The sequence below is a fragment of the Triturus cristatus genome, chromosome 2_1 (assembly GCF_964204655.1).
Source record: "Triturus cristatus chromosome 2_1, aTriCri1.1, whole genome shotgun sequence".
In the NCBI taxonomy this organism is placed as follows: domain Eukaryota; kingdom Metazoa; phylum Chordata; class Amphibia; order Caudata; family Salamandridae; genus Triturus; species Triturus cristatus.
In genome coordinates, this window is record NC_140581.1 from 897,548,215 (window position 1) to 897,573,946 (window position 25,732).

A 25,732-nucleotide genomic window follows, 5' to 3' on the forward strand; every position below is an offset into this window, starting at 1 on the left:
AAGCAGAATGTCCTTCAAGCACTGCACCAACTCCGTCAGATACTTAAACGCTACACTCCATAGAAAAGTGCAATGCCAACAACTTATTTAGTAAAAGATACAGAGGATCTGACAGTACAGCCAGCAGCAAGCTTGCTTCCCAAAAATCCTCCCCTGCAATGCAACACCCCACAATATTCACCTCTCAAAATCCTCTTTTAATCCGTCAGCCACGACACCACCAGACTGGAGACAAAGAAGTACAAAGAAGTACAAAAAAGTACAAAAAAATCCTAGGAAACAGGCATTCTATATCTATGCATCCAAGATCTGGAATAGCATTCCTGTTTCCATTAGGACCACCCAAATCTCCTTCAGTTAAGGAAACAGCTGAAAAGACACCGCTTGAAAGAATACTACATCTCAACACCATAATCCTGTTCCCACATCTGAAACCAAAAACCCTCTCTACCACCCAGGAAAACACTTTGTAATCTTTCTGTTTTCGGGCCTTTAAAGGCCTTCTTGCCACTGGCTAGGTTCATTCTATATAAATATTACATGTAAACACAGGATTTACTAAATATTAGTGATCATTTATTTTGATTTGTTCCATTCTGTAATATTTATATGTTTGGTAAAAATGAAGATTCATTCTACTTCCCCTTTTCCCTGTCATCAGTTCTTGTGTCTTCTTCTCTTTCTGGTTAATGTTATGTTCTTTAACCCGATACCACCACCTCCCCTCACCCGATACCACCACCTCGCCTCACCCACCATGTTTTTAGCACAGCTGAGCACAATACTCACAATTTGGTTCTTGTGGTGTTGGAGTGGGACACTTTACGCATCATCTCATATTCAGTAATGATAATACTGACCGGTGTTGCCACAACAATGCTTTCATTAGCTGAAATTTGTCAAAGATGCATTCATTTCACACTTTAATGTGAATCCAGAGATGTGTGTTGAAAAAGTGCAATTGGACACTGTTCAATGGAAATGTGCACTGTACAAATGAATAAATATAGTTTCAAATGTGATATTTGTAAACATGCATTTACATCTTAGAATTCATCTGTACGATTAACAGAATTGACAATTTCATAAGTATCACCTCAATATGTAATGTGTTGAACATGTAAGATTACCTCTTCAAAAACAGCCGCTTTGTTTACTTTTTCTCTGGCTATATCACATACTTTCAGAATTCCCAAAGCAAAAGCTTTCATCGTAGGATCATCAATGAGATCAGGGTTATGCACATACAGGCAAGTAAACACAGTCTGTGCAAGGGAGTGACCTTCCAACCAGGTGATCTATGAAAGGAAAACAACCAGATATAAATATTTTTTTCCTTTGAAAAAAGAAACGAGAAGGACTGTAATTGCATTGTTAAGACATAAGATTTGAGAGAGAGAGAGACCCCTAATTTTTAAAGACGGTCATGTAAAGGTGGAAGAGTGCGTGTTTCCTATAACACTAGCTGCAAAGAAAGGAATGCGTGGACTATGTGAGTCTGGATGACAAAAAGAGAAGGTTGTACCAACGTTTTAATATTGCTAAATAAAGATGTTTCTCACCACAATAACTAATACACTCTCAGTTCCTTAGCCTCTTCATTCATACAGCTGGGATATTATGTGAAAACGCTGGACAGCATGAGTGTAGGTCCTGCAGCACCTTAAGAATTTAGCTGTCTAATCCTAGATGGCTAAGTGTAGATTATTTTGCCCACTCCTAGGCTCCATCTCCACTCCGCCAACACAGCTTCTCTTAATTCCTTTTCTCAGCCTATGGGAATACAATATAGCCAAGGAAAAGCTGAGAGACCGAAGGAAAAGTCATATGACAAAGGGTGATGAAACATCATCATTTAGAACTTACTGAGTGAAGTACATTTCATGTAGTTTTGAGATTAGCCTTCTTGGCCCTACATATTTGAGGATTGCCAAAATGAGTATCAAATTCAAAACATCAAGAATATAATCTATCCAAAACTGCTCCAGCTGTGATCTGGCCAAACTGACTGTTCGCAATGGACCTCACCTACTCGGCATGCAGAAGTAGTTTTGCAACTTGAGTAATTTTCTGGATTAACATGCTGTGCATTATTTTGCCATCAAGTGGTTGTGCCCAGAATTGTGTTTTTTTCTCTTTTTTTGTGGGTGTTGTTGTCCAGCACCATTTGGTGGCATGGCTGGCTCTTTTATTAGCTGAGTTAGTACTATATTTAGGTTCCAGATGGGTGTGGGATTCGACATGGGGGGGCACTCTTTGTGCTCATTCAAGGAATCCTTTTATGGCTCGTGTGGTAAATAAGCTTTTGCTCTGAGCCCCCTAGTGACACCTTGAGTGATGCATAGGTTATATTTTCATCTAGCAAGTGAGTTAAGTATGCAACAACTGTGATGTTCTCAGTTCTATTGTTCATGAGCCCCTGTTTCATGCAGTAATGGATATATCACTTCCATTTTGCGATATAGCGCCTCCGTGTACTTGGTCTCCTGGCTTGCCTGATGAACTCCATAGTTCTTTGCGGGAGGTCGAGGGTTTCAAATTCCAAGCACTCATGAGCGAGAAGACCAGGTTGAAGCTGGTCAGTTCTGGTTGACCGGCCTGTCCATCCTGTACCACGAGTAGGTGCTGAACTGTTGGGAGGCTCGTAATTTATACCCAAGAGATCTTCACCAGGTCCGAGTAAGTCTGTCTCGCCCACTGCGGAGCAATTCGAATTAGCATCATGGTTGAGTATTTGCATTTGTTTATTACCATTGGAATCAACGCTATTGGGAGAAAAGTGTACACAATCATCCAGACCAGTCTTTTAAAAGGGCATTCTCCCTGGGTTGGTTGTGTTGGTACCTAGACGCAAAGTCTTGGCATTTTACATTTTCAGGGGCTGTGAATAGGTCTATGTCAGGTATGCCCCAATAGCGAAAAATTTTATTTAGCACTTGCTGCTGTGTCTCCCATTCATGGGATGCGTTTGCCTGTCTGCTTAGCTTGCCTGCCTGTACATTTTGTATGCACGTCAGGTGTCCTGCCACCATGGTTCTCCTTTGGATGGCCACTTCCCTGTTGCTGTCCTTTAGAAGGCCACTTCTGTCCTGGGCCAGCTTGGGCAGTAGGTAAGATCTTATTCTTCCCTGCTTGATTGGGTAGAACATTGTGGTCACAATGTCCGTTTGGACCAGTACTGTTTTTCCATTCACCTGTGCATGAAAAGCCTCTAGTGCCAGGAACACAGTCTTGAGCTATAACACATTTATGTGCTTAACTGCCTCCATTGGGATTTACAGGTTCCTGACATTGAGAAATTCCATATGTGCCCTCCATCCCATATGGGGTGCATCTGTGGAGAAGGTCCCTGTTGAAGTTGGGAATTTGAAAGGTCTCCCCACACTAATGTGATCTGCGTTCCACCATTTTGTCTCTTTCCGAATTCTCTCTGTGATAATCATTAGACATCCAAACTCCCTGTGGCTTGTAACCATTTATTCTGTAATCATTCCTGCATTTGACACATGTGCAGTCTGGCATTTGGTATACAGGATTTCATTGTTCCCATTAGTTTCTTTATCATTCTCAATGCTAAAGACCGTCCCTTGTGGTAGAGGCAAGTTTGAGTCTCAATGCCATAAATTTTGTAATTGTGAATCTAGGGTGACCCCGAAGAACACCATCTCTGGTTCTGGAACTGGGGAAGACTTGTCTACGTTTTCTGTTAACCCCGGTTTGTGCAGTAGTATCATTCATCACCAGCCAATTGTCTAGGTAGGGGTATGAAAGTATCCACTGTCTTCTTAGGTGTGCAGCTGTCGCAGCTGGTATTTTGTGAAAACCCTCTGTGCAGATTTTATGCCAAACAGTAACACTGTGAATAGATTGACAATGCAACTTGTTTAACATGAACCTGAGGTACTTCTTGTAGTTGTGAATAATTGTTGCAGTCGGTAATCCTCCTTCTGATTTATCATGGTCATGTAGTCCTCTCTATTTAGGAAAGGTATGAACACTTCTAGCACTTTCATTTTGAAAGGCCAAGTCCCTTGTTTAGTTGTCAGTCTATTATTGGTCTTAGGGTCTGTTTTGGCCTTGGTACACGGAAGTAACCAGACTAGACCCTTGCTTGAGCTCAGTCTTCAGAACGCCTTCTATTGCTCACTTTTGTAGGAGCTCCTTTACTTCCTGCTGTAAGTGCAGTAATGGGTAAACCTTGTTTACACCACATGCAACACAATGCATGCCATTACAACGCGTTCATTACAACAACCGCATTGTAACAACACATGCCATTACAACGCAAGTCAGAACAATGACTTGCTCTAGGGGTCAGAAGGTGTTTGATTTAAAATCCAACACCTTCCCCACTGTTGCACAGACTGGAGTTGGAATAGTAAATTATACTATTCCAGCATCCAACACCCCCTAGAGCAAGTTGTTGTTCCGACTTGCGTTGTAATGGCATGCGTGTTTACAAAGCGGTTGTTGTAATGGCATGCGTTAAAAAGCATGCGATGTAACGTGGCATATTCGGATTAATGCCACTTTGGAGTGTCTTTGCCCTTGGTGGTATTGTGGCAGCTTTTTGAGCAACTCAATACAATACCCATGCTCTAATGAATTCAGCATCCCTATGTCCGAGGTGACTGACCACAAATCGTGGAAGAATCAGTCTATCCTGCCACCTCCTGGTGTTATGCTGGGGGTGCGTGAGATGGAAGTCACTTGGCTACTGGCCAGAGGTCTTTGGGGTTTGTCCATTTACCTTGCCTCTCCCATAAAAGGGGTGTTGTGGAGGGTATTGCCATTGTACTCATGTGCCTTGTGGAGCTGATGGCTTGCTAAAGGCTAGTTGTGGGATTATGTGCTGAAACCCTCCAAAGCATTATGGCCTCTCTGAGCCTTATAGCTCCTGTTCTTAAGGAACCTAACAACTGGAGCGCTCCCATTGCCTTTGTTGTTTTATTGTCTTGCTTAATTCTGCAGTAGGGCTTCGTCCACCGCTGGCCCTAACCGCAATCGCCAGTGGCTGAGATTAATTGAACCATTCCTTGCCGCACTTTCTTTTTGTAGAAGACGCCCTAAGAGGGATGGCTATGCCCGGATGGGAGTCCTGTGCCCACTGTAATACAGGGCTCAAGCTACGCCTCACTTAGCAGGTCGAACTGGTCTGGATTGCTTGTGTTACCACCTAGAGGGTACCTGGATTGGCAGCTTGGGCTGGACTGTTCATACTGGAGCAGGACAGAGACTGATTTGCAAATGGCAAATCTCTGTCTGGAATGGCACAATGTGCATAATGCACAAAGTGCATAAAACTATGGTCTGGCATGCAGCACAGTGGCTTTGCGCCACTGTCGAAGATTAATTCAAGCATTCCTTCTATCATCTAGTTGTTTTTACAGTAGACAGCCGAAGTGCATCAAGTATGCCCAGACGTGGTTCCCGTGGCTACTGTGCTACAGGACTCAAGCTGTAAATCATGGATGAGACCAACGTAAGTTGAAAACAGTCTGGTGTTGCTTGTGCTCCCACCTGGAGGGTACCTGGCCTGGAAAATCAGGTTGGACTTTTCTAAACTGGAGCAGGACCAAGACTGATTGCAATAAGGCGGGTCTCAGTCTAGAATGACACAGTGGCCGAAAAATAGTGGTATGTAATTTGGCCCAGAGCCATCGTCTGTGGTTGAGATTAATTCAAGCAATTCATTCATCGTCTTGGTTTTTTTGAAGTAGAGGTGTGCCTTCTCTGGGTTGTTCCTGTGCACGTCTGCCTGTTGGTCATGTCCGTTGCATCGAGGGCTGAATTGAGGCAGGTATTGGTGCCAGTATTCCTCCTCCTGCACATCTGCCCGCTTGTACTTCTTAGGAAGGTGCTCCATGATGTGCTCCATTTCTTTCCAGTGCTGCTGACCATAGTGCTTAAGGAGTACATTGCTGTTGGCGATGCTCCATTTGGTGGCCCACACGTGCTCTTCATCTTCATCTCTATCCACGTACTTTCTTTTTTGGGCGACGGTCCCGTTGATGTGATGCACATCCTCTTTTCCTCACTGTGGTGACTTTGATTGAGTCTGTAGATGCATTGCCCTTGATGAAGATGGAATTTAGTGAGGAGTGTCTGTATTTCTTCTTCCACTCGAGGGGTCACCCACTTCGAAGTGGCCGATTCTCGAAAGGCCTCCCTCCTTTGGTCGAGAATACTTGAGAGCATCAGCAGGTGGCGGTTCCTCTTTCTAAGATGGCATGAGTGCTTCGTGGAACAAACACTATTTGGCCCTTTTCTCTTTTATATGCACCCGAAAAGCTGTCCACAGCTCTATGCACAAGCGTGTTATACACCCCTGGGTTGTTTCAGCAGCCTTGAAGAATGTAAGCGCACATATTCCTCCGGAGATTTGACATCAAGCAGTGGCAGCTGATCCAATTTTGGGGTGGTAGGGCAACTCGGAGGGGAAAGACGGGGGTTGAGAGGAAAATATATATATTTTTTAAACGTACCTGCTCCTGTGCCGGCCGCCTTAGTGCTCCTCTTCTGATGCTGGTCGCGCTGCACAGGCTCCTAAGGGGCAATCACAGTGATGCACTCATGCTGGTAATACCAGCATGAGAGCAGCTCCGTGATTGGCCTGGTTGGGCTGACTTGCTCAGGCCGAGGGAGCCTGGAGCTTTTCTCCAAGCCACCTGTTGCAACACAGCTGGGTTGGAGAAACCGGAGTGTGCATGTCTGTTTGGCCGGCGTGAGACGGCAGGCCAAACAGACATGTGCACTTACAAGTGCCCAACACTCCTCCCTGTAGCATGATGCTCTGCAGGATGGCCCAGCTCCCGCCCTAACCTCGGCTGGGAGCACTGAAAAAAAAATGGTAATAAAGTGGTTTTATTATAATTTTTATTTTTCAGTGTGGCGACGCTTCTCTGCAGTAACGGAGGAGCTGCCCCTGGCATCAAGGTCTTGCTAGGTTTCCTCTTGTGGCTCTTGGTCCTCAAGCATGGTAGTGTCCTCCTCGTCCTCATTAAAAGAACCCCTCATGTTCCTCAACGTAGGGCTCTGACATGGTGGGAGGATTGCTCTTCTTCTCTGGATTTTGACTTCCTATGACTGCTGTGATCTGAAACCCCTTCTGTGCTTCATCTAAACCCTTTTTTCTCTGACGGAGTGCTGCAATTTCGGCATCAAGATGTAATTTCTTGTGTTCAACCCTGAGAACTCTGTCGGCATAGTTTTACTTTTAGGAGTCAGTCGCTCCTTCCCCTTATGCTCCCCCTCTCCTTTTCTGATAGCCTCCTGGCGTCAATGAGGGTTCACAAAGTTTGCCTACATTACTGTGGCTGTATTTGGACATGTGTGTCTAATTCTGTCTCTGTTGCTGAGTACTTTGATGCCAAGGAGACTTTATTGGACTTCAAGACTGAGCCCTTTGGCTGGGTTGCTACTCTATGCCGCTTCTTAGGATCTGCTTCCCTCAAAGCCTTCCTCGCGACCACCAGTCTTTCGGCATCAATGACTTTTATCGATGTCTGATCCCCTACTTGACCCAGCTTGGTTTCTTCATTGTTTTTTTCTTTGGCGCAGGGCCTGCTGAGGTCTTTAAGTAAAGGCTGTCTCCATGGCGCAATCTGCTCAACATTGTTTCTCACACCTTCAAGAGTTTCCATTTGGAACTCTGTGCAGGTACTTTACCTCTCTGTGATGTGTTCCTCACAAGGCAGAGGCTGCAGATCCAGTGGAGATGTTTCTTGGTTAATTTGTGGAGACACTTGGGGGAGAACTTAAAGGGGGTATCCCTTAAAGCTCAGTGTTGTTCTGTGTGTCCGTGTTCTCTTCTTCCCCAGAATTTCTGTCAACGAATGGGTAACTTTGTTGTGATTTCTCCTCTGTCTTGCATCTAGACCTAATGGCATAAAAAAAATCTGAAGATGATGACCACATACAGGAATTTCAAATCTCCAGGCCATGAGCCTAATGTCACAGGGAGATGAACATATGACCAAATGTTATGTATTGTCTCACGACAATACCAACGACAAAAAAAAGGAGAAAATTACGAACCCAGCCACTAAATGATGGAATAATGCACATCATGTGGATCCTGAAAAGATTCATGCTGCAAAAAATTCAACTATTCATCATGGAGAGTAGGCCTGTTAGATTTGTTGATAAATAGAAACAAGCATTTAAATAGTTAGAAAATCATCAGCTTCATAAATTGTGCAAGTATGAATACTTTCTGAGGAAAGGCATGCATTCAAGTGTCTCACACTGCATGATGCAAGATATATCAACTTGTTGTACATGCTTTAGGGAAGTGAATGTAAGTGTGTGTTTGGGTCCTCTTTACAACACAGATGAGTAACAGGTGAAAATTCTTTGACTGTACAAATACAAATCGATAGAATAACAAACATCAAAATTATTCAAGCCTCTAACGAGGGATTTGGAATAAACCACTGCTGAGCAAATTTCAGTTTTCAGGTGAAAATCGGACACATCCCTAATCAAACACAATGATGGTGCTTTGTAATAAGTTTTGCTTTCATGAAAATAGTCTGAAGCTTCCTTACTGTCTGAGCTGAATAAACGCAACTTAAAATGGAAAATGTTCATGCCACTACTTTAATATCACTAGGGGCCAATGATTCAAACGGGTAAGAGTTAAAACCTTCAGGACAAAATTTATCACCCCTATCAGATGCAGCTTCTTCAAGAAAGAACAAACAGAACAGGCCATCAAACTCTTTCATAAAGACTTTTTTATGACTGGAATAACATGAATGAAGGTACACAGCCACAAGATAATCCTTACAAATGTTTACTGTAAGTCAAGCTGAGTTAAAGATCTAAAAGATGAAAATGTTTCCACACTCCATGAAAGGGAAATTATGTTCTTTTCTAAACAAACAATGCATTGACGATAGATTAACTTCTCTAGCAACATGCATACAAAACATGTGAGGGGTAAAGAATTTACTATTTTGGTATGCCACACAATCTGTATGTGGTCGAAACCAAGGAAAATGCTTTGTCAAATAGACAGGTTTTGAAAACCATATACAATTGACTTAAATAAAGATGCTACAGGGATCATTTATGAGGTGAGCTCCTTCGAAGTTAGATGATCACTTAACAGTAAGAGATGCAAAAACATACAGTAATTATCGTTCATACCGAATCCTTCATATTCATGGATCATATTGAGTACGCTGTGACGAAAAGTGGTATGTGTGATTGAACCACCACTTTAGGAAAAACATCTGGATGAATTGTCCTCTCATTAGGTGCAGATTGTGTCTTAACTCGGCTTATTTACATGCTGTGAAATCCTGGTGGAAAGATTGATCTCTCACATATCTATGAAAAATCCAGTAGTAGGAAGGGTATCCCCAGACATGGGTCCCGTGTTCACTGTGCCACTGGATTCAAGCTAGCCTGGCTGATGAGGGAGGACACCCGAAACTGGTCCCAAGATGCTTCTGTACTGTCCAGGGAGGACCTGGCTTTGCAGTTTGGACTGGACTGTTCCCATGTGGACAGGGTCAAGACTGATTTGCATATGGCTGGGTTTAAACTGGTGTGGCATGGTGAGCAAAAAAACAATGGATTTAACCCAGATCTTTGACTGTGGTGAATGTTCGGCAATGTGCAGCATTCCGGCCATCATCTTTTTGTGCTGTTAAAGACACCTTTTAGTGGGGACCACTTTCTTAGTTGAGAAGGTAATAGCTTGTGAATGGAGATAAAAATTCTCCCTGCTGATGGCACTCTTGAATCTGTACAGATCAGAACCTACTGACCACTTCTTTAATCAAATCCTCTTCGTTTTCCACTGCAGCCTGACTTACTCACTCTACAGAATCTGCTTTTCTATTATTCACGTATGCTTGAAAATCTGCTCATTAATCTGAGCTGGCTCATCTGCTTATTATTCAGGACTTTGTGCTGGATTTGACATGAGTAATCATTCTGCCAATTGATCCTTCCAGTCTTCTTTTAAGATTTCTAAGTCTACCCGCTCTCATTTCTTCTCATCTTTCCACTTTAGACAGGCTTATGAACAAATAATGTCCTACTTCAGTTCTGTGTCCTACAAGGTTCTGTTGTGAGATGCCTTCTTTTTTTGCTGTTACAAAAGAAGAAGTGGAGTCAAAAGTGTTTTAGTTTACAGAATTGGTTTTACTATTCAAACACATTTCATTCCAGTCTCCTAATGATAGTGTCCTTGTAGCAGAGTCTCCTGATAGCAACTCGTTAGTATGTTTTGTGCAACGTCTAATTTAATTTGTCACTTCTTCAGGGCAACTGTGTATTTTCTCACTTAAATTACAGTTACTCCTCTTTCTCTTATGTCTATTATCAACCTACTTTTGTCAGTATTTAACTGCTTATCCATTTTTTCTTCCATTCCCACCCTTTGCCCACATTTCTCCTGCAGCTACGCATTGGCACCCATATAAATAACATTCCTGATTATGTATTTTTCCTCTGCCCTCCCCTAAAAACAGGGAATGTTCTCTATTCTTGTATTCTGGTAAAAATACTTAAATAAATCTAATGAAATGCAAAGATCTGAAATAAACACCTTCCCTTCTTCTGTCTGTCATACCATTCCCAAGCACCTTTGAGTGATGATGGTGAGAAGTACGAAAGATGAAGAACTAGGATATTAAAACCTTTACACACTACGGATGGATCTTAAGGGTTTTTGTAATTTGTTTCATTTGTGCAAGTCATTCCCCCAAAATAGTTATGGTCTAAGAGTCGAAGCTGCTATCAGACTCTGATCAATGTTTATTTTACTTTCTTCTCTGGTCACTGGAATGCTCTCTGGTCACCAAAAAGACTCCAAGCTAGCCACTTTTTCATACTGTTAATAACTGAGTTGATCTGCATCCATCTGGTGAAACATCTATAGCTGTAGCACAAGCAGAATTTATATGACAGCGCCTTATATATGGGTTTAGCAATTATAAATCTTCTTTAGCAAAGAGTAAGACGTGAAATGATAAAGAACCTTGCTATTAAACATGTGGTGGCATTGAGGATAGGGGTAGCCATATTTGGTGTTATGTAGCAGCTGCTTATACCACACTTTTTTTCCTCAGTCTAAGACTTGCTGCAAGTCTGTGGAAATTTATACTTTGCATTTCTTAATATCTTCTCAAAGTTATTCCAGTCCTCTTGCATGTATGAAGTGCCAGTTGTCCATAAAAGGCAGAAATACAAGCACGTTCCAAAAAAGTAACATTTCTACCCAAAGTAAACCTTCTGCTGGGCTCTTCTCCAGATCTTCACACAATGCTGGGTTAAAAGGAGTCGCAGTCAACGGCAGGTACAATGTATTTTGAAAGCGGATAAGGGGGAACTAGCTTCTTCCAAAAGTTGCATCCAATGAAGGGATTAAAGTTCTGGAGAGGAATAGATAATTTAAGATATAGCAGTTCGGCAGGATGATTGAAACGGTGCCATATCTAGTAGGGATATAATTTTGAGTTTTTAGGCCCAAAGGATACAGGCATTTTTCAATCTTTGAGTGAAACTTCTTTACTGGGACAAGTCCTCTTCCACGTCTGTATTCTAATTGCAGACCGGGTCCCTACCTGGGAATGCTATTGCAAACAATAGTTGTGGTTCCCGAAACCAACATCAGGAGCAATGCAGGAAGTAGTGCTGGCACTTGTTACTACTGGCTGGTCCTGTGGAACTAGGACTTCTGAAGTCAATTGACAGACCGAGGTGATAGTGAAGGCAAAATAGGCAGGCGATGAATGGTGCCATTGTTGGAGCTTGTGTCAATGGACAAGACAGTGGTGCTGCAACAATCCATGGATTTACATCGGACTGCTGTCAATCAGACACATTTTGTGCAGGCTGGAAAGATTACGGGACTGATGCCAGAGAGATGCATAGAACCGTGAGGAAAGCCCTAAAAGAATCATAAGTAGTTAAAAATGTTAAGTACTTCAAGAAAACTTTTGATGGAAGGTGTCTGCAAAACACTGATAGAAACATATTATCGTTTAATATAGAGGGGCTGCAAATTTCTGACACCAAAAACATGCCAAAGTAAACAGGTTGGTGTACGAAGAGTACAATATAAATCCTCTACACTATTCCATCTCATCTACATGCCAAGCTATAAAGCAGCTGCCGTATTAATCAAGATTATCAACATTCAAGGCAGCATTAAGTCGAGGGTATGAGATTATAGAAAGAAATCATGACTAGTATGAAGTCTCACCAACTCCAGCTACCCTCCTTTTATTCCTCAGTACTCTTTCTGATGTTGGATATTTTACTGTTGTCTGTGGATGTTGTAAGAAAGTGGCTCTGTAAATACTGCACCAAAGTAAGGTACAGGGTGTACAGAGTCCACAGTCCCCAGAGGTTTGGCAGAGGCTAAAGTTAGATATAACCTTACTCTCTAAAGTGGTAGCTTGGTCGAGCAGTAAGGCAGTATCAGAGGACAGAGTAAAGCATTTGTTGTACACACTCAGTCAGCAAATGGTCTCACACACTCAAGAACTGACTCTAGGCCAATTGGTTTGTATATAAAAATATATAGTTTTATTTTAGAACCACAAGTAGGTACAAAAATACTTTCTCAGAATGAGATACTCGAGCACCAGCAGCAACTACCTCCAGTGCATCCTGCTCAACACCCGCTCCATCCGCAGGCACGCCGTCGAACTCTGGAACCTGCTCGACACCACAGCCCCAGACGTCGCCTTCCTCACAGAAACCTGGATGAACGCCTCCTCAGCGCCCGACATCGCCATCGCCATCCCGGACGGCTACAAGATCATCCGGAGGGACCGCGTCAACCAGACAGGAGGAGGCATCGCCATCATCCACAGGAACACCATCCGCATCACGACCAACACCGACGACACCCTCGCACCCGCCGAACACCTGCACTTCCAGATCCACATCAACCCCAAGACCACCCTCAGAGGCACCCTCATCTACAGACCCCCGGGCCCACGCACACAATTCAGCGAAGACATCGCCGACTTCATCAGCCCGCATGCCCTCCTCTCCGCGGACTACATCCTCCTCGGGGACCTCACAGAAACCTGGATGAACGCCTCCTCAGCGCCCGACATCGCCATCGCCATCCCGGACGGCTACAAGATCATCCGGAGAGACCGCGTCAACCAGACAGGAGGAGGCATCGCCATCATCCACAGGAACACCATCCGCATCACGACCAACACCGACGACACCCTCGCACCCGCCGAACACCTGCACTTCCAGATCCACATCAACCCCAAGAACACCCTCAGAGGCGCCCTCATCTACACAGACCCCCGGGCCCACGCACACAATTCAGCGAAGACATCGCCGACTTCATCAGCCCGCATGCCCTCCTCTCCGCGGACTACATCCTCCTCGGGGACCTCAACTTCCACCTGGAGAACAACAACGACCGCAACACCACCACCCTGCTGGACAACCTCGCCAACCTCGGTCTCAAGCAGCTGGTGACCACCCCCACCCACTACGCCGGACACACACTCGACCCCGTCTTCTCATCCAGCAAGGACATCGCCGTCAGCCACGCCACCGGACTCCACTGGACGGACCACAGCTGCGTCCACTTCAGCTTCAGTAGGACCACGATCCACGACCACCAGCAACAGGTTGCACGCAGAAACTGGAACAAGATCACAGCCGACCAGCTCGCGACTTCCCTGAGCATGAACCCTCCCACCAGCGCAACGAACCCAAGCCAGGCGGCCACCAACCCCGCGAAGTGGATCAGCAACTGCGCAGACGACCTCGCCCCTCTGAAGACCCCGCCCAGCAGACCCGGCAGCAAGAAAGCCCCATGGTTCACCGACGAACTCAAGAGCTCCAAGAAGAACTGCCGAGCACTCGAGAAAACCTGGCGCAGAGACCCAACACCGAACAACATGACTGCCCTCAAGCTCGCCACCCGAAAACACCACCAACTGATTCACGCCACCAAGAAAACTGCATTCAAGGACCGACTGGACAACAACGCACACAACAGCAAGGAACTCTTCAACATTGTTAAAGAGCTCTCCAACCCCAACGCCGGAAACAACGACATCACCCCTTCGCAAGACCTCTGCAACTCCCTCGCCTCCTACTTCCACAACAAGATCGCGGACACACACAACAGCTTCAACACTCAACCGACGCACGCCATGACTGAACCACCGCCCCCCACCACCACCCTCCTCGCCTAGACCCCGATCAGCACCGAAGACACCATCCGCATGATGAACTCCATCCACTCCGGATCTCCGACCGACCCCTGCCCTCACCACGCCTTCAACAAGGCCGACGCTGCCATCGCACCCCACCTGCGGGACATCATCAACACCTCCTTCGACACCGCTACCTTCCCGGAGAGCTGGAAGCACGCCGAACTCAGCGCTCTACTAAAGAAGCCATCAGCCGACCCCACCGACCTCAAGAACTACCGCCCCATCTCGCTGCTCCAGTTTCCTGCAAAAGTCATCGAGAAGACCGTCAACAAGCAGCTGGCCGCCTTCCTCGAGACGAACGGATCCCTCGACCTCTCGCAGTCTGGATTCCGGGCCAACCACAGCACCGAGACCGCCCTGATCGCAGCCACCGATGACATCCGAGCCCTGCTCGACAACGGAGAAACAGCGGCCCTCATCCTCCTAGACCTGTCCGCGGCCTTCGACACTGTCTGCCACCGTACCCTAGTGCGGCGCCTCAGCAACGTCGGAATCCAGGAGAAGGCACTGGAATGGATCATCTCGTTCCTCACCGGAAGGACACAGAGTCCGCCTCCCCCCGTTCAGATCAGAAGTCACCGAAGTCATCTGCGGCGTTCCTCAAGGCTCCTCGCTCAGCCCAACCCTCTTCAACGCCTACATGAGCCCCCTCGCAGCCATCGCACGCCAACACAACCTCAACATCATCTCCTACGCCGACGACACCCAGCTGATCCTCTCCCTCACCAACGACCCCGCCACCGCCAGAGCCAACCTACACGAAGGGATGACAGACGTAGCCAAGTGGATGATGAACAGCCGCCTGAAACTGAACTCGGACAAGACTGAAGTCCTCATCCTGGGATCTTCACCCTCCGCCTGGGACGACTCCTGGTGGCCCCCCGCCCTGGGCAGCGCACCCAAACCAACAGACCACGCACGCAACCTGGGCTTCATCCTGGACTCCTCCCTCTCCATGACCAGACAAGTCAACGCCGTCTCCTCGTCATGCTTCAACATCCTGCGCATGCTACGTATGATCTTCCGGTGGATCCCCACCGAGACCAGGAAGACGGTCACCCAGGCCCTCGTCACCAGCCGTCTGGACTACGGCAACTCCCTCTACGCCGGAACCACCGCCAAACTCCAGAAGAGACTCCAGTGGATTCAGAACGCCTCAGCATGACTCATCCTGGACATCCCCCGTCGCAGCCACATCTCCAGACACCTGAGAGATCTGCACTGGCTCCCGGTCAACAAGAGAATCGCCTTCCGTCTCCTCGCCCACAAAGCCCTACACAACCAAGGCCCAGGATACCTCAACAGCCGCCTCAACTTCTACGCTCCCACACGCCAGCTTCGATCGACCGGCCACGCCCTCGCCGCCGTCCCCCGCATCCGAAGATCCACCACAGGAGGAAGGTCCTTCTCCTACCTGGCCGCCAAGACCTGGAACTCCCTCCCGAGCCACCTCCGCCTGACCCAGGACCACCTTGCCTTCAGGAAGCAGCTCAAGACCTGGCTGTTCGAGCAGTAGCGGACCCCCCTCCCCTAGCGCCTTGAGACCCTCCGGGTGAGTAGTGCGCTATATAAATGCCTTGATTGATTGATTGATTGATAGTTATATACTTTCAATAAACAATAGACATTTAAATGCAATAGCTACAGTTGTTGCAATAGGCAACACAATTCAAACACAATTATAACATTGAGCTCAATGGGAATTTTTAATTAAGTGCAATATCAATTACTTTGCGTATGATTTTCTTACTCAGGGCTGGATCCTGGATTCAGCCATAGCGCATTTCCTGTAAACAGTTAAAAGAAATCGTTTTTGTTACACAGGCGATTTTTTTTTTTTTTTTTTTGCTGTCTCTTTTTTTTTTTTTTTATTTAGTCATGCAGCAATAATACATTACTTAATTCCAAGACATACCAGTGACCACACAGACACATTGCAACACCTTATTTCCTTTGAATGACGCAAATACAAAATAACATAAAATATGATAATCACATCACAAACCCACCAGGGACAATGATTATTCCATCATTGGCCCCCAGATTTTTTGAGCCCTTGCCATCCCACTCCTACCCTTACATTTATACAGTATCAACTCTAAATTAAAGATATGATAAACTCTGGCATACCAAGCCTGGTATGTAGGGGGATCAGCATCCTTCCACCTAGTAGCTATAAGTAAACGATATATAGCAGTTATCATAAAGCAGAAATAAACAGAACGATGATTTAAATGTAAGCTTTCATCAAATCCAAGAATCAACAACGTTGGCGTAAGAGATACTGATTGCCCCAAATTTTGACATACAAAGTATTGAATACCTTCCTTCAGGCTAATCAATTTGTGGCAATCTGCAAACATATGACTTAAATCTGCTGGGCCCTGATCACATCTCGGGCATTTATTACTATTGCTTCTCCCCCATGCCCAGAGTTTCGCCGGAGTGAAATAGAGACTAAACACTGTTTTAAAGGTTTGGGCTTTGAGGTTTGCAGTTAAAAAAATTTTTGGGGACAACTCAAGTGATCTGCTAATATCTACATCTGGATTATTTAATTTGTCTGCCCAGGTATTTTCCACTTTAATGATATCGTCACTATTAACCTCCATGAACATTGTATATATATCTTTAACTTTATATTGTTTAATTGTCACATAATCTAAAAGGGTAATTCGAGATAGATTATTTAATTGTAGGGAGGAATGACTTAATATCGCCTTAATTTGTATATACTTAAGTATCGTACCTGTATCTACTCCGTATCGTTCCTGGAGATCTCCAAACGAAATTATCCCATTTAAATCCATGATATCGCCTAACTTTATTATGCCTGCTCTATCCCAAATTCTGGCTATTTTATCATACTGTATCGCCGGAAAAGCCGAAGAACGCCACAATGATACATATCTAATAATTCTGGGTATTTTCATGTATTTACCAATCTTACGCCATACGTTCCAGGCAGATCGCATAACCTTAAAACGAGTTTTCTTGTAATAGCTACCTTCCAGCTGCCTTAGCACCAAGCCTGGTGCAAGTTTACCCATAGCTAATTCGTAAATAGATGGTGGGGTATCTTTATCCCCTTCTATTAAGTTAATTACCCCGGCTGAATCAGAGATCTGTGGCCGAAAAAGAATATTCATATGTTGCAGCATTACTGCCCAGAAGTAGTATAACATATTTGGAGCTGCGAGGCCCCCCCGATGTTGTGGCAGGGACATATATTTTAATGATCTTCTAATTTTCCCATAGCCCCAGATAAATTGGCTAAATATCTGCTCCAGCTGCTGAAATATTAAATTATCCGGCTCTAAGGGTATACATCGCAAAAGATAAAATATCTTGGGAAACATTGTCATTTTAATAATATTTACTCTACCTATGATTGATAGATGTCAATTATCCAATCTCTTCAGATCTGCCTTGATTTTTTTAATTAAGGGTAACATGTTAATTTCCCATATCGTGCCAATCTCGGCTGCTATAGTTATCCCTAGATAAGTGGCTGCCTCTATCCTACGTGTGTCTTGAAACCTTATGTTTTTGGTACAGATGATTTGTGTTTTGTCTGTATTTAGACTATACCCTGAATGTACCCCAAATTCGCCAGCGAGTCTCTCGATCTGATTTATAGCGCTAGATGGATTTGTAGTAACTACTGCAACATCGTCTGCATAGGCTAATAGTTTAGTACTATATCCCAGTGTTACTACTGGTTTAATCGCTTGATCCTCCAATATTGACCTAATCAAAGGATCAATATAAAGTGCAAATAATATTGGAGAGCATGGACAGCCCTGCCGTGTCCCCCTAGTAATCCTAATCCTGGCTGATTCCCGCCCCATTAATTGTATTTTTGCATGTACCATGTAGTACATGGCCTGTATGGCTGTTAAAATCCGTGGGCCAAATCCCTTCTGTCTTAAGTTTTCCCATAGGAACCCCCACTCGACTTGATCAAACGCTTTTTGAGCGTCCAGCAGAATCGACATTTGTGCCCCTGTAACCTCAGCAATGTCAAATAATGTAATAACTCTACGGACATGATCCGTAGTGCTTTTACCTGGAATAAAACCATGTTGCCATGGGCTAACGAGGGTCCCTATTACCTTAGATAGTCTTAAGGCCAGTATCTTTGAATACAATTTCTCATCTACATTAATTAATTAAATTGGTCTATATGCGGCAGGATCTTCCGGGTTCTTGCCTTTTTTTAAAAATAAAACGATATTGGTATCTTGCCAGGATTGTGGAGGAATCCCTTTGTGTTGAATGGATAAAAATAAATCCAAAAATAACGGGGCCAATTCTTTTTGTAGCACTCTATATATTTCCATTGGTATTCCATCTGGGCCCGATGCTTTACCCATAGCCATTGTTTTTATAGCCTCGTCGACCTCATTCAGCGAGATATCCACCTCAAGCCCTACCAGCTGGGGGTCTTCGTTGATCAATGTTATCTCCGATCCCTCCCTTATTGATCCTCTGGATCTATACAGATTTTGATAAAAATTCATAAGCACATTAAGTACGCCTGTTAAATCTGTCGCCATCGTACACAGGCGATTTTTAAGGAATATTTGTATGTTTCAAAAATTGACACTTAGAAGAATTTCTGGCAAAAACCAGGCAATGTTATCCTATGGAGGAAAATCAAGTTATCGGTAATTACAGTTATAATTGCCTTTCAGGGTCAGTGCTGGGCACCAAGATCCAGCACTGGCATCTCTCCTGGTAACAGGTGAGCAATTTCATTTTCGTTGATCGGCTGATTTTTAGTGAATATTTTAAAGTTTAAAAATTCGACACTTAGAAGTGAAACCAGTCAATGTTACCCTATGGAGAAAATGTAGGTTATCGGCTTTCAAGTAACTACTCGACTGGCAGAGTTAAGGTTCTGGGCATAGACTCAGGGGTCTCCCAGGGTCAGGTAGGTACAGTTGTTACACCCTCAGCCGCACAGGGGCAGCCAGGTACAGAGAGAGTAGGCCCAATGTTAGCCTATGGCGGGCAGGGGGCCTTTGGTTGGTAGCTGCTAGCAGGTAGGCCACGTGGCTGTGGGAGTTGGGCTCCTGGTCACTTACACAGGGCAAGTGGGGAAGTAGGATAGGATAGATGTTGCACTCCCAGGGGCACTCGGGCGGCTGGGTGCAGGGTGCTTTTGAGCCGTCGGGCGCTCAATATATTTCAATGGAGAAGCTGCAAGACGAACAAAGGCTGCAAGCTCGGGGACGGAGATTCTTCAGGTGCGACCACCACTTCGAGAGGTAAGTTGGGAAGCTGTAGGTTAGGTAGGCACCCAGGAGTTGGGCACAGGGGGCCGCCGGGTGCAGGGGTGCCTTTTGGCGTTGGGAAATCTTACCCTCAGCTGGTCGCGGTTGGAGGGGTCCCTGGTTGTGAGGCTGCATGCGTCGTCAGGAGCGTCGAGGAGGGTCCTTGGGTGCTGGATTCTGGGTCACAGTCGCCAGGAGGACGTTGTCGTGGTCTTTGTTCACTCAGGAACAGGCCGGGCTCGGCGGGTGCAGCGTGTGCTGGATTCGCGATTCCTGGCTGGCACCAGGGGTTGTTGCTGTTTGAGCAGAACCACTGCTCATGGGAGTCCCAGTCTTTAGATGAGCAAGGCAGGCAGGTCCTCCGGGGTTTTTGAGGTTGCTGACCGCAGGAGACGCCGGGATTTAGCAGGAGCAGGTTCGAGGGTCGACAGGCCTGTAGGGCTGGGGCCAAATCAGTTGGTGTTGTCCTCTTGTTAGCAGCTGCATGGCAGGTCTTCCTTCTTCTTCTTCTTGTTTCAAAATCGGGATCTCAGGAAGGTAGGTTCAGGGTGCCCCTAAATACTAAATTTAGGGGCGTTACAGGTAGGTAGAGGTCAGGGACTAATGGGTCCCTTCCCTGGGGTGGGTACACCCCCTAGCCTGCCACTCTCCAGTGGGAGGGGGGCAGGAGCCTAGTCCTGATTGGGTAGGGCTCCCCATCCTTAAGATGGCAAGAGCCCGGAGTTGTGCTTCACCTCGCCTCCCCCACCTGAGGGGTGGGGTTGGCAGAGGCTGGCACACACCCTTTCCTCCCTTGGGTTTTCCCGCCGATCTTCCTGCCAGAGTGGGGGTCAGAACCGGTGGGGGCCAGTTGCTGAGTACAGCAAGTGGCCTGGAGAAGCTCACAAAGGCGGCATGCCTTTGAAGCGTCCCCTGCCCATCCTGGGGGAGGAGACCTAGCACCTCACCCAGGATGTGCATTGTTGCAGACCCACGAGAGCGGATGGCTCTCTACCCAGGGGTCCAGCAACATGTCTGCTGGGTGGCAGCCTAGGCAGCCTCTCAGTCAGGGCACTGCTTGCTGGTTAGTTTCAGGGGGCATCTCTAAGATGCTCTCTGTCGTGCATTTTACATTAAATCCCACACTGGCATCAGTGTGGGTTTAATGTGCTGAGAAGTTTGATACCAAACTTCTCAGTCTTCAGTGTAGCCATCATGGTGTTGTGGAGTGCGTGATGACTACCTCCCAGCACCATATACTCTTAATGGCAGCACTGCAGTTACAGTGCCCAGGAATGGACCTGGGTACTGTAGGGGTACAGGGCTCATGCACCTGTACCCTCACCACTGGCATAGTGCACCCAGCTAGAGGGGTGTCTGAGGTATGCCAGGGCAGTGTGTTTGTGGGCATGGCACACGGGGTTGTGAGCCATGTCGACTCTCTGTTTTGTTCTGCACCAAGACACTCAGCCTGCAAAGGCAGTGTGTGTGTGTCAGGGTACAGAACCTCTAAGGGTGGCACAATAAGTGCTGCAGCCCTTAGGGGTCTCCTGTGGTCACAGGGCCCTGGGTACCATTTACCAGGGGCTGACATGTGGCAAGAGATGCCAATTGGGTTTTGTTTTGGGGAAAGAACACAGGCCCTGGGGTCCTGATTGGCAGGGCCCCAGAGCCCATCAAGTCAAAGAGCATCAGTAGTCTGAAAACCAAAAAAAGAAAAACAAGCATTGGCATAGCCAATAGGTCTTGCCTTTGGGACCTTATAAGTGTTTAGCCATGCAAGTTGATGCTGTTGTACCAATGATATTGTGCTGCATAACTACATACTTATTGGGTCCCAAAGGCAAGACCTATGGGCTATGCCAATGCTTTTTCTTTAGATCTTTTGACTGGGTGGAGGAAAGTGTCCTTTATAAATGCATCACAGTCCCCATTCAGGCTGGTAAATATGAATCAACGTTATGCACATGATGGTTTGGAATATTTATTTTAGTTTTGTCGGACTGTTTCTAGGATATTTCTTCTCAAAATCCAAATGTGGCTCCAGTTCCCTAGCACAAAAACACACCAGGGGTTAGCAAGCAGTCTCACAAGGATGATGAAAGCTGCACAATAGATTTGTCACATCACAGGGAAATGTGGGATGGTCCGGTCACATTGTCTTGCAGATCACACACTGGGTAGGCCGGTTACTAGCTCTTGAGCTATTCCCTCATGCTCCAGATATTTCCTCTTCTTTCTATGAGAGATACCAAGACAGTGGTGAGATGAAGGAAGCCAACAAATTTTGCCTTTGATCACACATTCTCTGGGCCATGCAAATCACCTTGCTGAAGTGAAAGGTTTAACTCTTCTAGGCTTCCAAGGCCAGCTTACATTGCCAAACAGTGGTAGCAGATGCCATGTCCTCATGCCACTCGAAACTTGTACCGTTCTCTTACATTTTCTAACAACCAATAAAGTTCAAGTCCAAGTTTATCTACCTTCAGGTACAGTTTATGCCCTTGGAAACAAACATGCCAAAATGCTCACAGTATTTCTAACACCATAATGATTGGTGGCATTGCTAAACTTCAGTTCTCCATACCAGAGAGTGCAGGTGATAGGCAGATAGATTTGTGTTCAGCTCAGAGCAGTCCTAAAGCTCTAAGTCACAGTCTTTGCAGACCACAGGCAGACCTGGCCAACATAGTTCAGTATAAATGCATCAATTGCAAAGGTATTTGTAACATATGTCTCGTCAGCAAATATATCAGGTAAGCTAGAAATGTTGGAATATGGCGGGACATCACAGGACTACTGCAAAACGAGCTTTCAGCTCTAATGATGCCGTTAATCTTCCAAACGAAAATGTGCATTACAGAGAGCTCTTAAAACCATATACTGTGAAAAGCAAATGGAACCCTAAAAAAGTGATGCCACGACCTACCAGAGATTACGCCTAAATCTGCTTACTAAAGAGGGGGAATAGTCGGGTATAAGTGAAACCCCTGCACCCCCGTAAGGTGTGATTACAAAAAATTATGTGGAAATAGAGGCAAAAGAATGAAAATCGGATGACAAGTTAGGAGAAAAATCACGATCGCATGTATATGAGAAAAGTGGCCCCAAGAGGGAAGCCTAAAAACAGCCTAAATTTTAAGAGCTGATAAAAGGACTAAGACAAGAAGAATGTACACCTGGAAAACTAACCTGCCCAATGGGAGGAGATGAGAAACTCAAAAATAGAGATAAAGTGGAATTTTTCAACAACTACCAAACCACCAGCAACATTTGTAAGACAGTCAGTAAACAATTGGTAAGTGAGCTTGAAAAGAGATGTGTTGTATATGAGGAAAAGGAAAAGGAAAATAGAGGGGGTGTCATAAGTAAGGATTTCACTAGAGAGTTTCAGAATATGCTAAAAATGCACTACTTGCAAAATAGCTAGCATAAAAGGTATGAAAAGCACGAAATTAAGAGTGGTTGGCGACAGAAAAATTACACACAAAAAATATGTTCTTCAAAAAGCCCAAAGAGTTTTTGCCAAAAGGAAATCATCAGAAGAGGAGATGGGAAGAATGGGCTGGTTATTATGGTTTACAATGTTTATTTTAAGCTTTAAGTAGAGTATAACATGGACTAGCATGTTCAATTGCTCGCCCCAAACTCATCACAAATTATACTGGACAGATACAAGGTAAAACAAGAGGAAAAAAATAAACCCTTGAACATTTTCTCCACATATATTTAATGCCCAAAGAACTATGGTAAGATAAACCCCAAAGAGCTTAGTTGCATCAGCTGCACATTTGGCCATCCCTCAACATCCTTACAACAGCGTTACATAAGTAAACAGTCTGAACAATCCTGGTGTACTTTTGTCACATGTGGTTGGGTGACAAAACACCAGTTGTCCAAATCCAAAACAAATAAATAAATATTTCTCACACAAACAACAATCAACAGACCGTTTTTGGCATTCTTGTTTTTTTCATTCTCTTTAACTCAGACATTAAAGTATGTAGCAAAGAAGGTAATACTAAAGCTACCAGATCTACTCAAGTCACATAGGACAAAAAAAAAAAGAGAGAAGTCGACTTATCAAACATTAAAAGTTGCCCAGCTTGTTGATAAACCTACAATTTACTCATAAACAGGAATAAATCAAAAATTTGATTGGGACCTTATTACTACCATCCGCGAAACTAGCATTCTAGAAAAAAAATACTATTTACTGGGACCATCCCAGGGCCCCAACAATCTTTTCACATACGAAAAAATGCTTTTCAGTGAGAGCTCTTCTGTCTGATGTCCTTCTCTTAGAGAGTTTTATCTCTTGATCGGATTTGCCTTCTCCAGTATCCTTAGCTAGATTTGCCACCTCCTGTCCCCTTCGCCATATGGGATCTCAAGTCTATATTTCCTTAGTTCTGGGGAATCTCATATAATCGCATCTCATAGGAACTCCGCTTCCCTACAGTTACCCATAAATTGCCCCCAAGCACAATCTTACCTCCTCGGTGTAGGATGGTGGAGCTCTTTTTATTAGGTTCTGCAGCTAAGGCAGGTTGGTGGGCAATTTGTTGTTGTTGCGCCCTGACACGTTGCCTCTAATAAGGCCTTCCCTAGCTTTGCTACTGTGGCCGGTTAGGGTAAAGGATAGACAGATGTAAATGTTTCCCACACGCGCCGAGATCCTACAGCTGACAGGGCGCTGCCATCTTGAAAATGTTAACTTAACTCAACTCACAGGGACACGGAACGTTAGGTTCTCGCGTAAATGTGAAGAATAACTAGAGTGCTAACAGATTTTTAAGACGTGCCAACAGTGGGCGCCATCTTGCCAGACAAAACAGCTTTCAGAAGCCTTCATTCTCCTCCCGAGCAGACTACAAGCAAGTCATAGGATAAAGTGATCCTCAGTGGTTATCTCGCACGATGTTTTAATTCTGCGCCCGCTTTATTTGTATGTTTGAAAATGTTGGTTATTGCTCACTTTTAAGAATATTGGAATTGCCCAGATCACTGATGCATCGCCGAGGAGTCCAGGCCGCGGATGATGCATGAAATACAGAATACAAAGTTGTGAGCTCTCAGGTACATACATGCCATTGCCAACAAACCGGAGACTCCCGGTTCTTTGAGTCAAAAAAAGGCATTATTTGAGCTGTCTCTCGCTTAAAATTGCCTTTACTTCAATGTATGTCAAAGGGAACAAGCATTGGCCGCGCGGCCGTGAAAGTGACGCAGCCAATGCTTGTTCCCTTTGACATACATTGAAGTAAAGGCAATTTTAAGCGAGAGACAGCTCAAATAATGCGGCCATGAAAGTGGAAGAAAACAAGCACGCGAGTGGTGCCCGCGTGCAGGCTGGCGAGTGGTGTGAGATGTGCGCGCACCATGACGAGAGAGGAAAGTCAGATGGCGCCTCTGCTCGTCATTGTGCGCGTAACCGCACGTTCTATGCCAGCCAAAAGCGTGTGGTCAGACTTTTAAAAGCCCACACACTAAATGTCTCGCTAGAGCAACACATGCGCTGGCTCAGGCGAGACCTAACAAGGGGGGTGGGAGGTTTACTGCAACAGAAACCCACTTTCTCACAGATGTCAAGATATAAGAGGTCATGAGCGTGTCCCTGCAATGTCCATTAAATGCTTCACTCATAGTAGGACCACTGCAGTGAACTTCCCTCACTATTAGCTCTACTGGCACAAAAAGACTACACCTTGTTCAAAACACGGATTAGTCATTGTACTCCTTAGTTTCATTTGAAGTCACACACACATAATTATTGTTAAGTACTTAGTGTCTTACCAAACAACAAAAACAGGTGTCCATTATTCCAATAAGCTCAGGAAGGCTCAAGTCCTTAATTTTAATGGTGCCGTCCTAAAAATGGAGAAAAAGGAATAAATTACAAAAATGAAAACTTTTGAAGAGTAAAATTCGAGCTACATTTACGTATTTTGCGACAGGCTGACCACTTTTATCATTAATTTGCAAAATACTCCTTAATTATAGTGGGAATGGTACAACACAGGGAGAATGATTCCAGCTAAATTGAGACTTTTGGCACAAGTTAAGGTTTATTGAATTGAGAAAATCAAAGCTTTGTCGAAAAAAATAGAACGCTTAATACCATATATTTTAAAATTAGAAACATAGCAGGAAGTAAACATGAAGCAAGACAGAGGAAAGTCCTTACTGTGAGACCCACAGCAAAAAGCAAAACTAGGCACTGACACTTTCCTGCATCAGATCAGCCCAGATAGT

General features: G+C 45.0%; 1 protein-coding gene across 4 annotated transcripts in view; it reads right to left on the reverse strand.

Moving 5' to 3' along the window:
* NAA35 (N-alpha-acetyltransferase 35, NatC auxiliary subunit) overlaps positions 1–25,732 on the reverse strand; it is a 478,604-nt gene that overhangs the window by 361,580 nt on the left and 91,292 nt on the right. For all 4 annotated transcript variants that reach the window (XM_085633095.1, XM_085633094.1, XM_085633092.1 and 1 more), the window contains exons 5-6: positions 25,274–25,348; positions 1,131–1,298 (exon numbers count right to left, since the gene is read on the reverse strand). In XM_085633095.1, the coding sequence (XP_085489221.1) occupies positions 1,131–1,298; positions 25,274–25,348 (243 nt within the window). The remainder of the gene's footprint in view (positions 1–1,130; positions 1,299–25,273; positions 25,349–25,732) is intronic.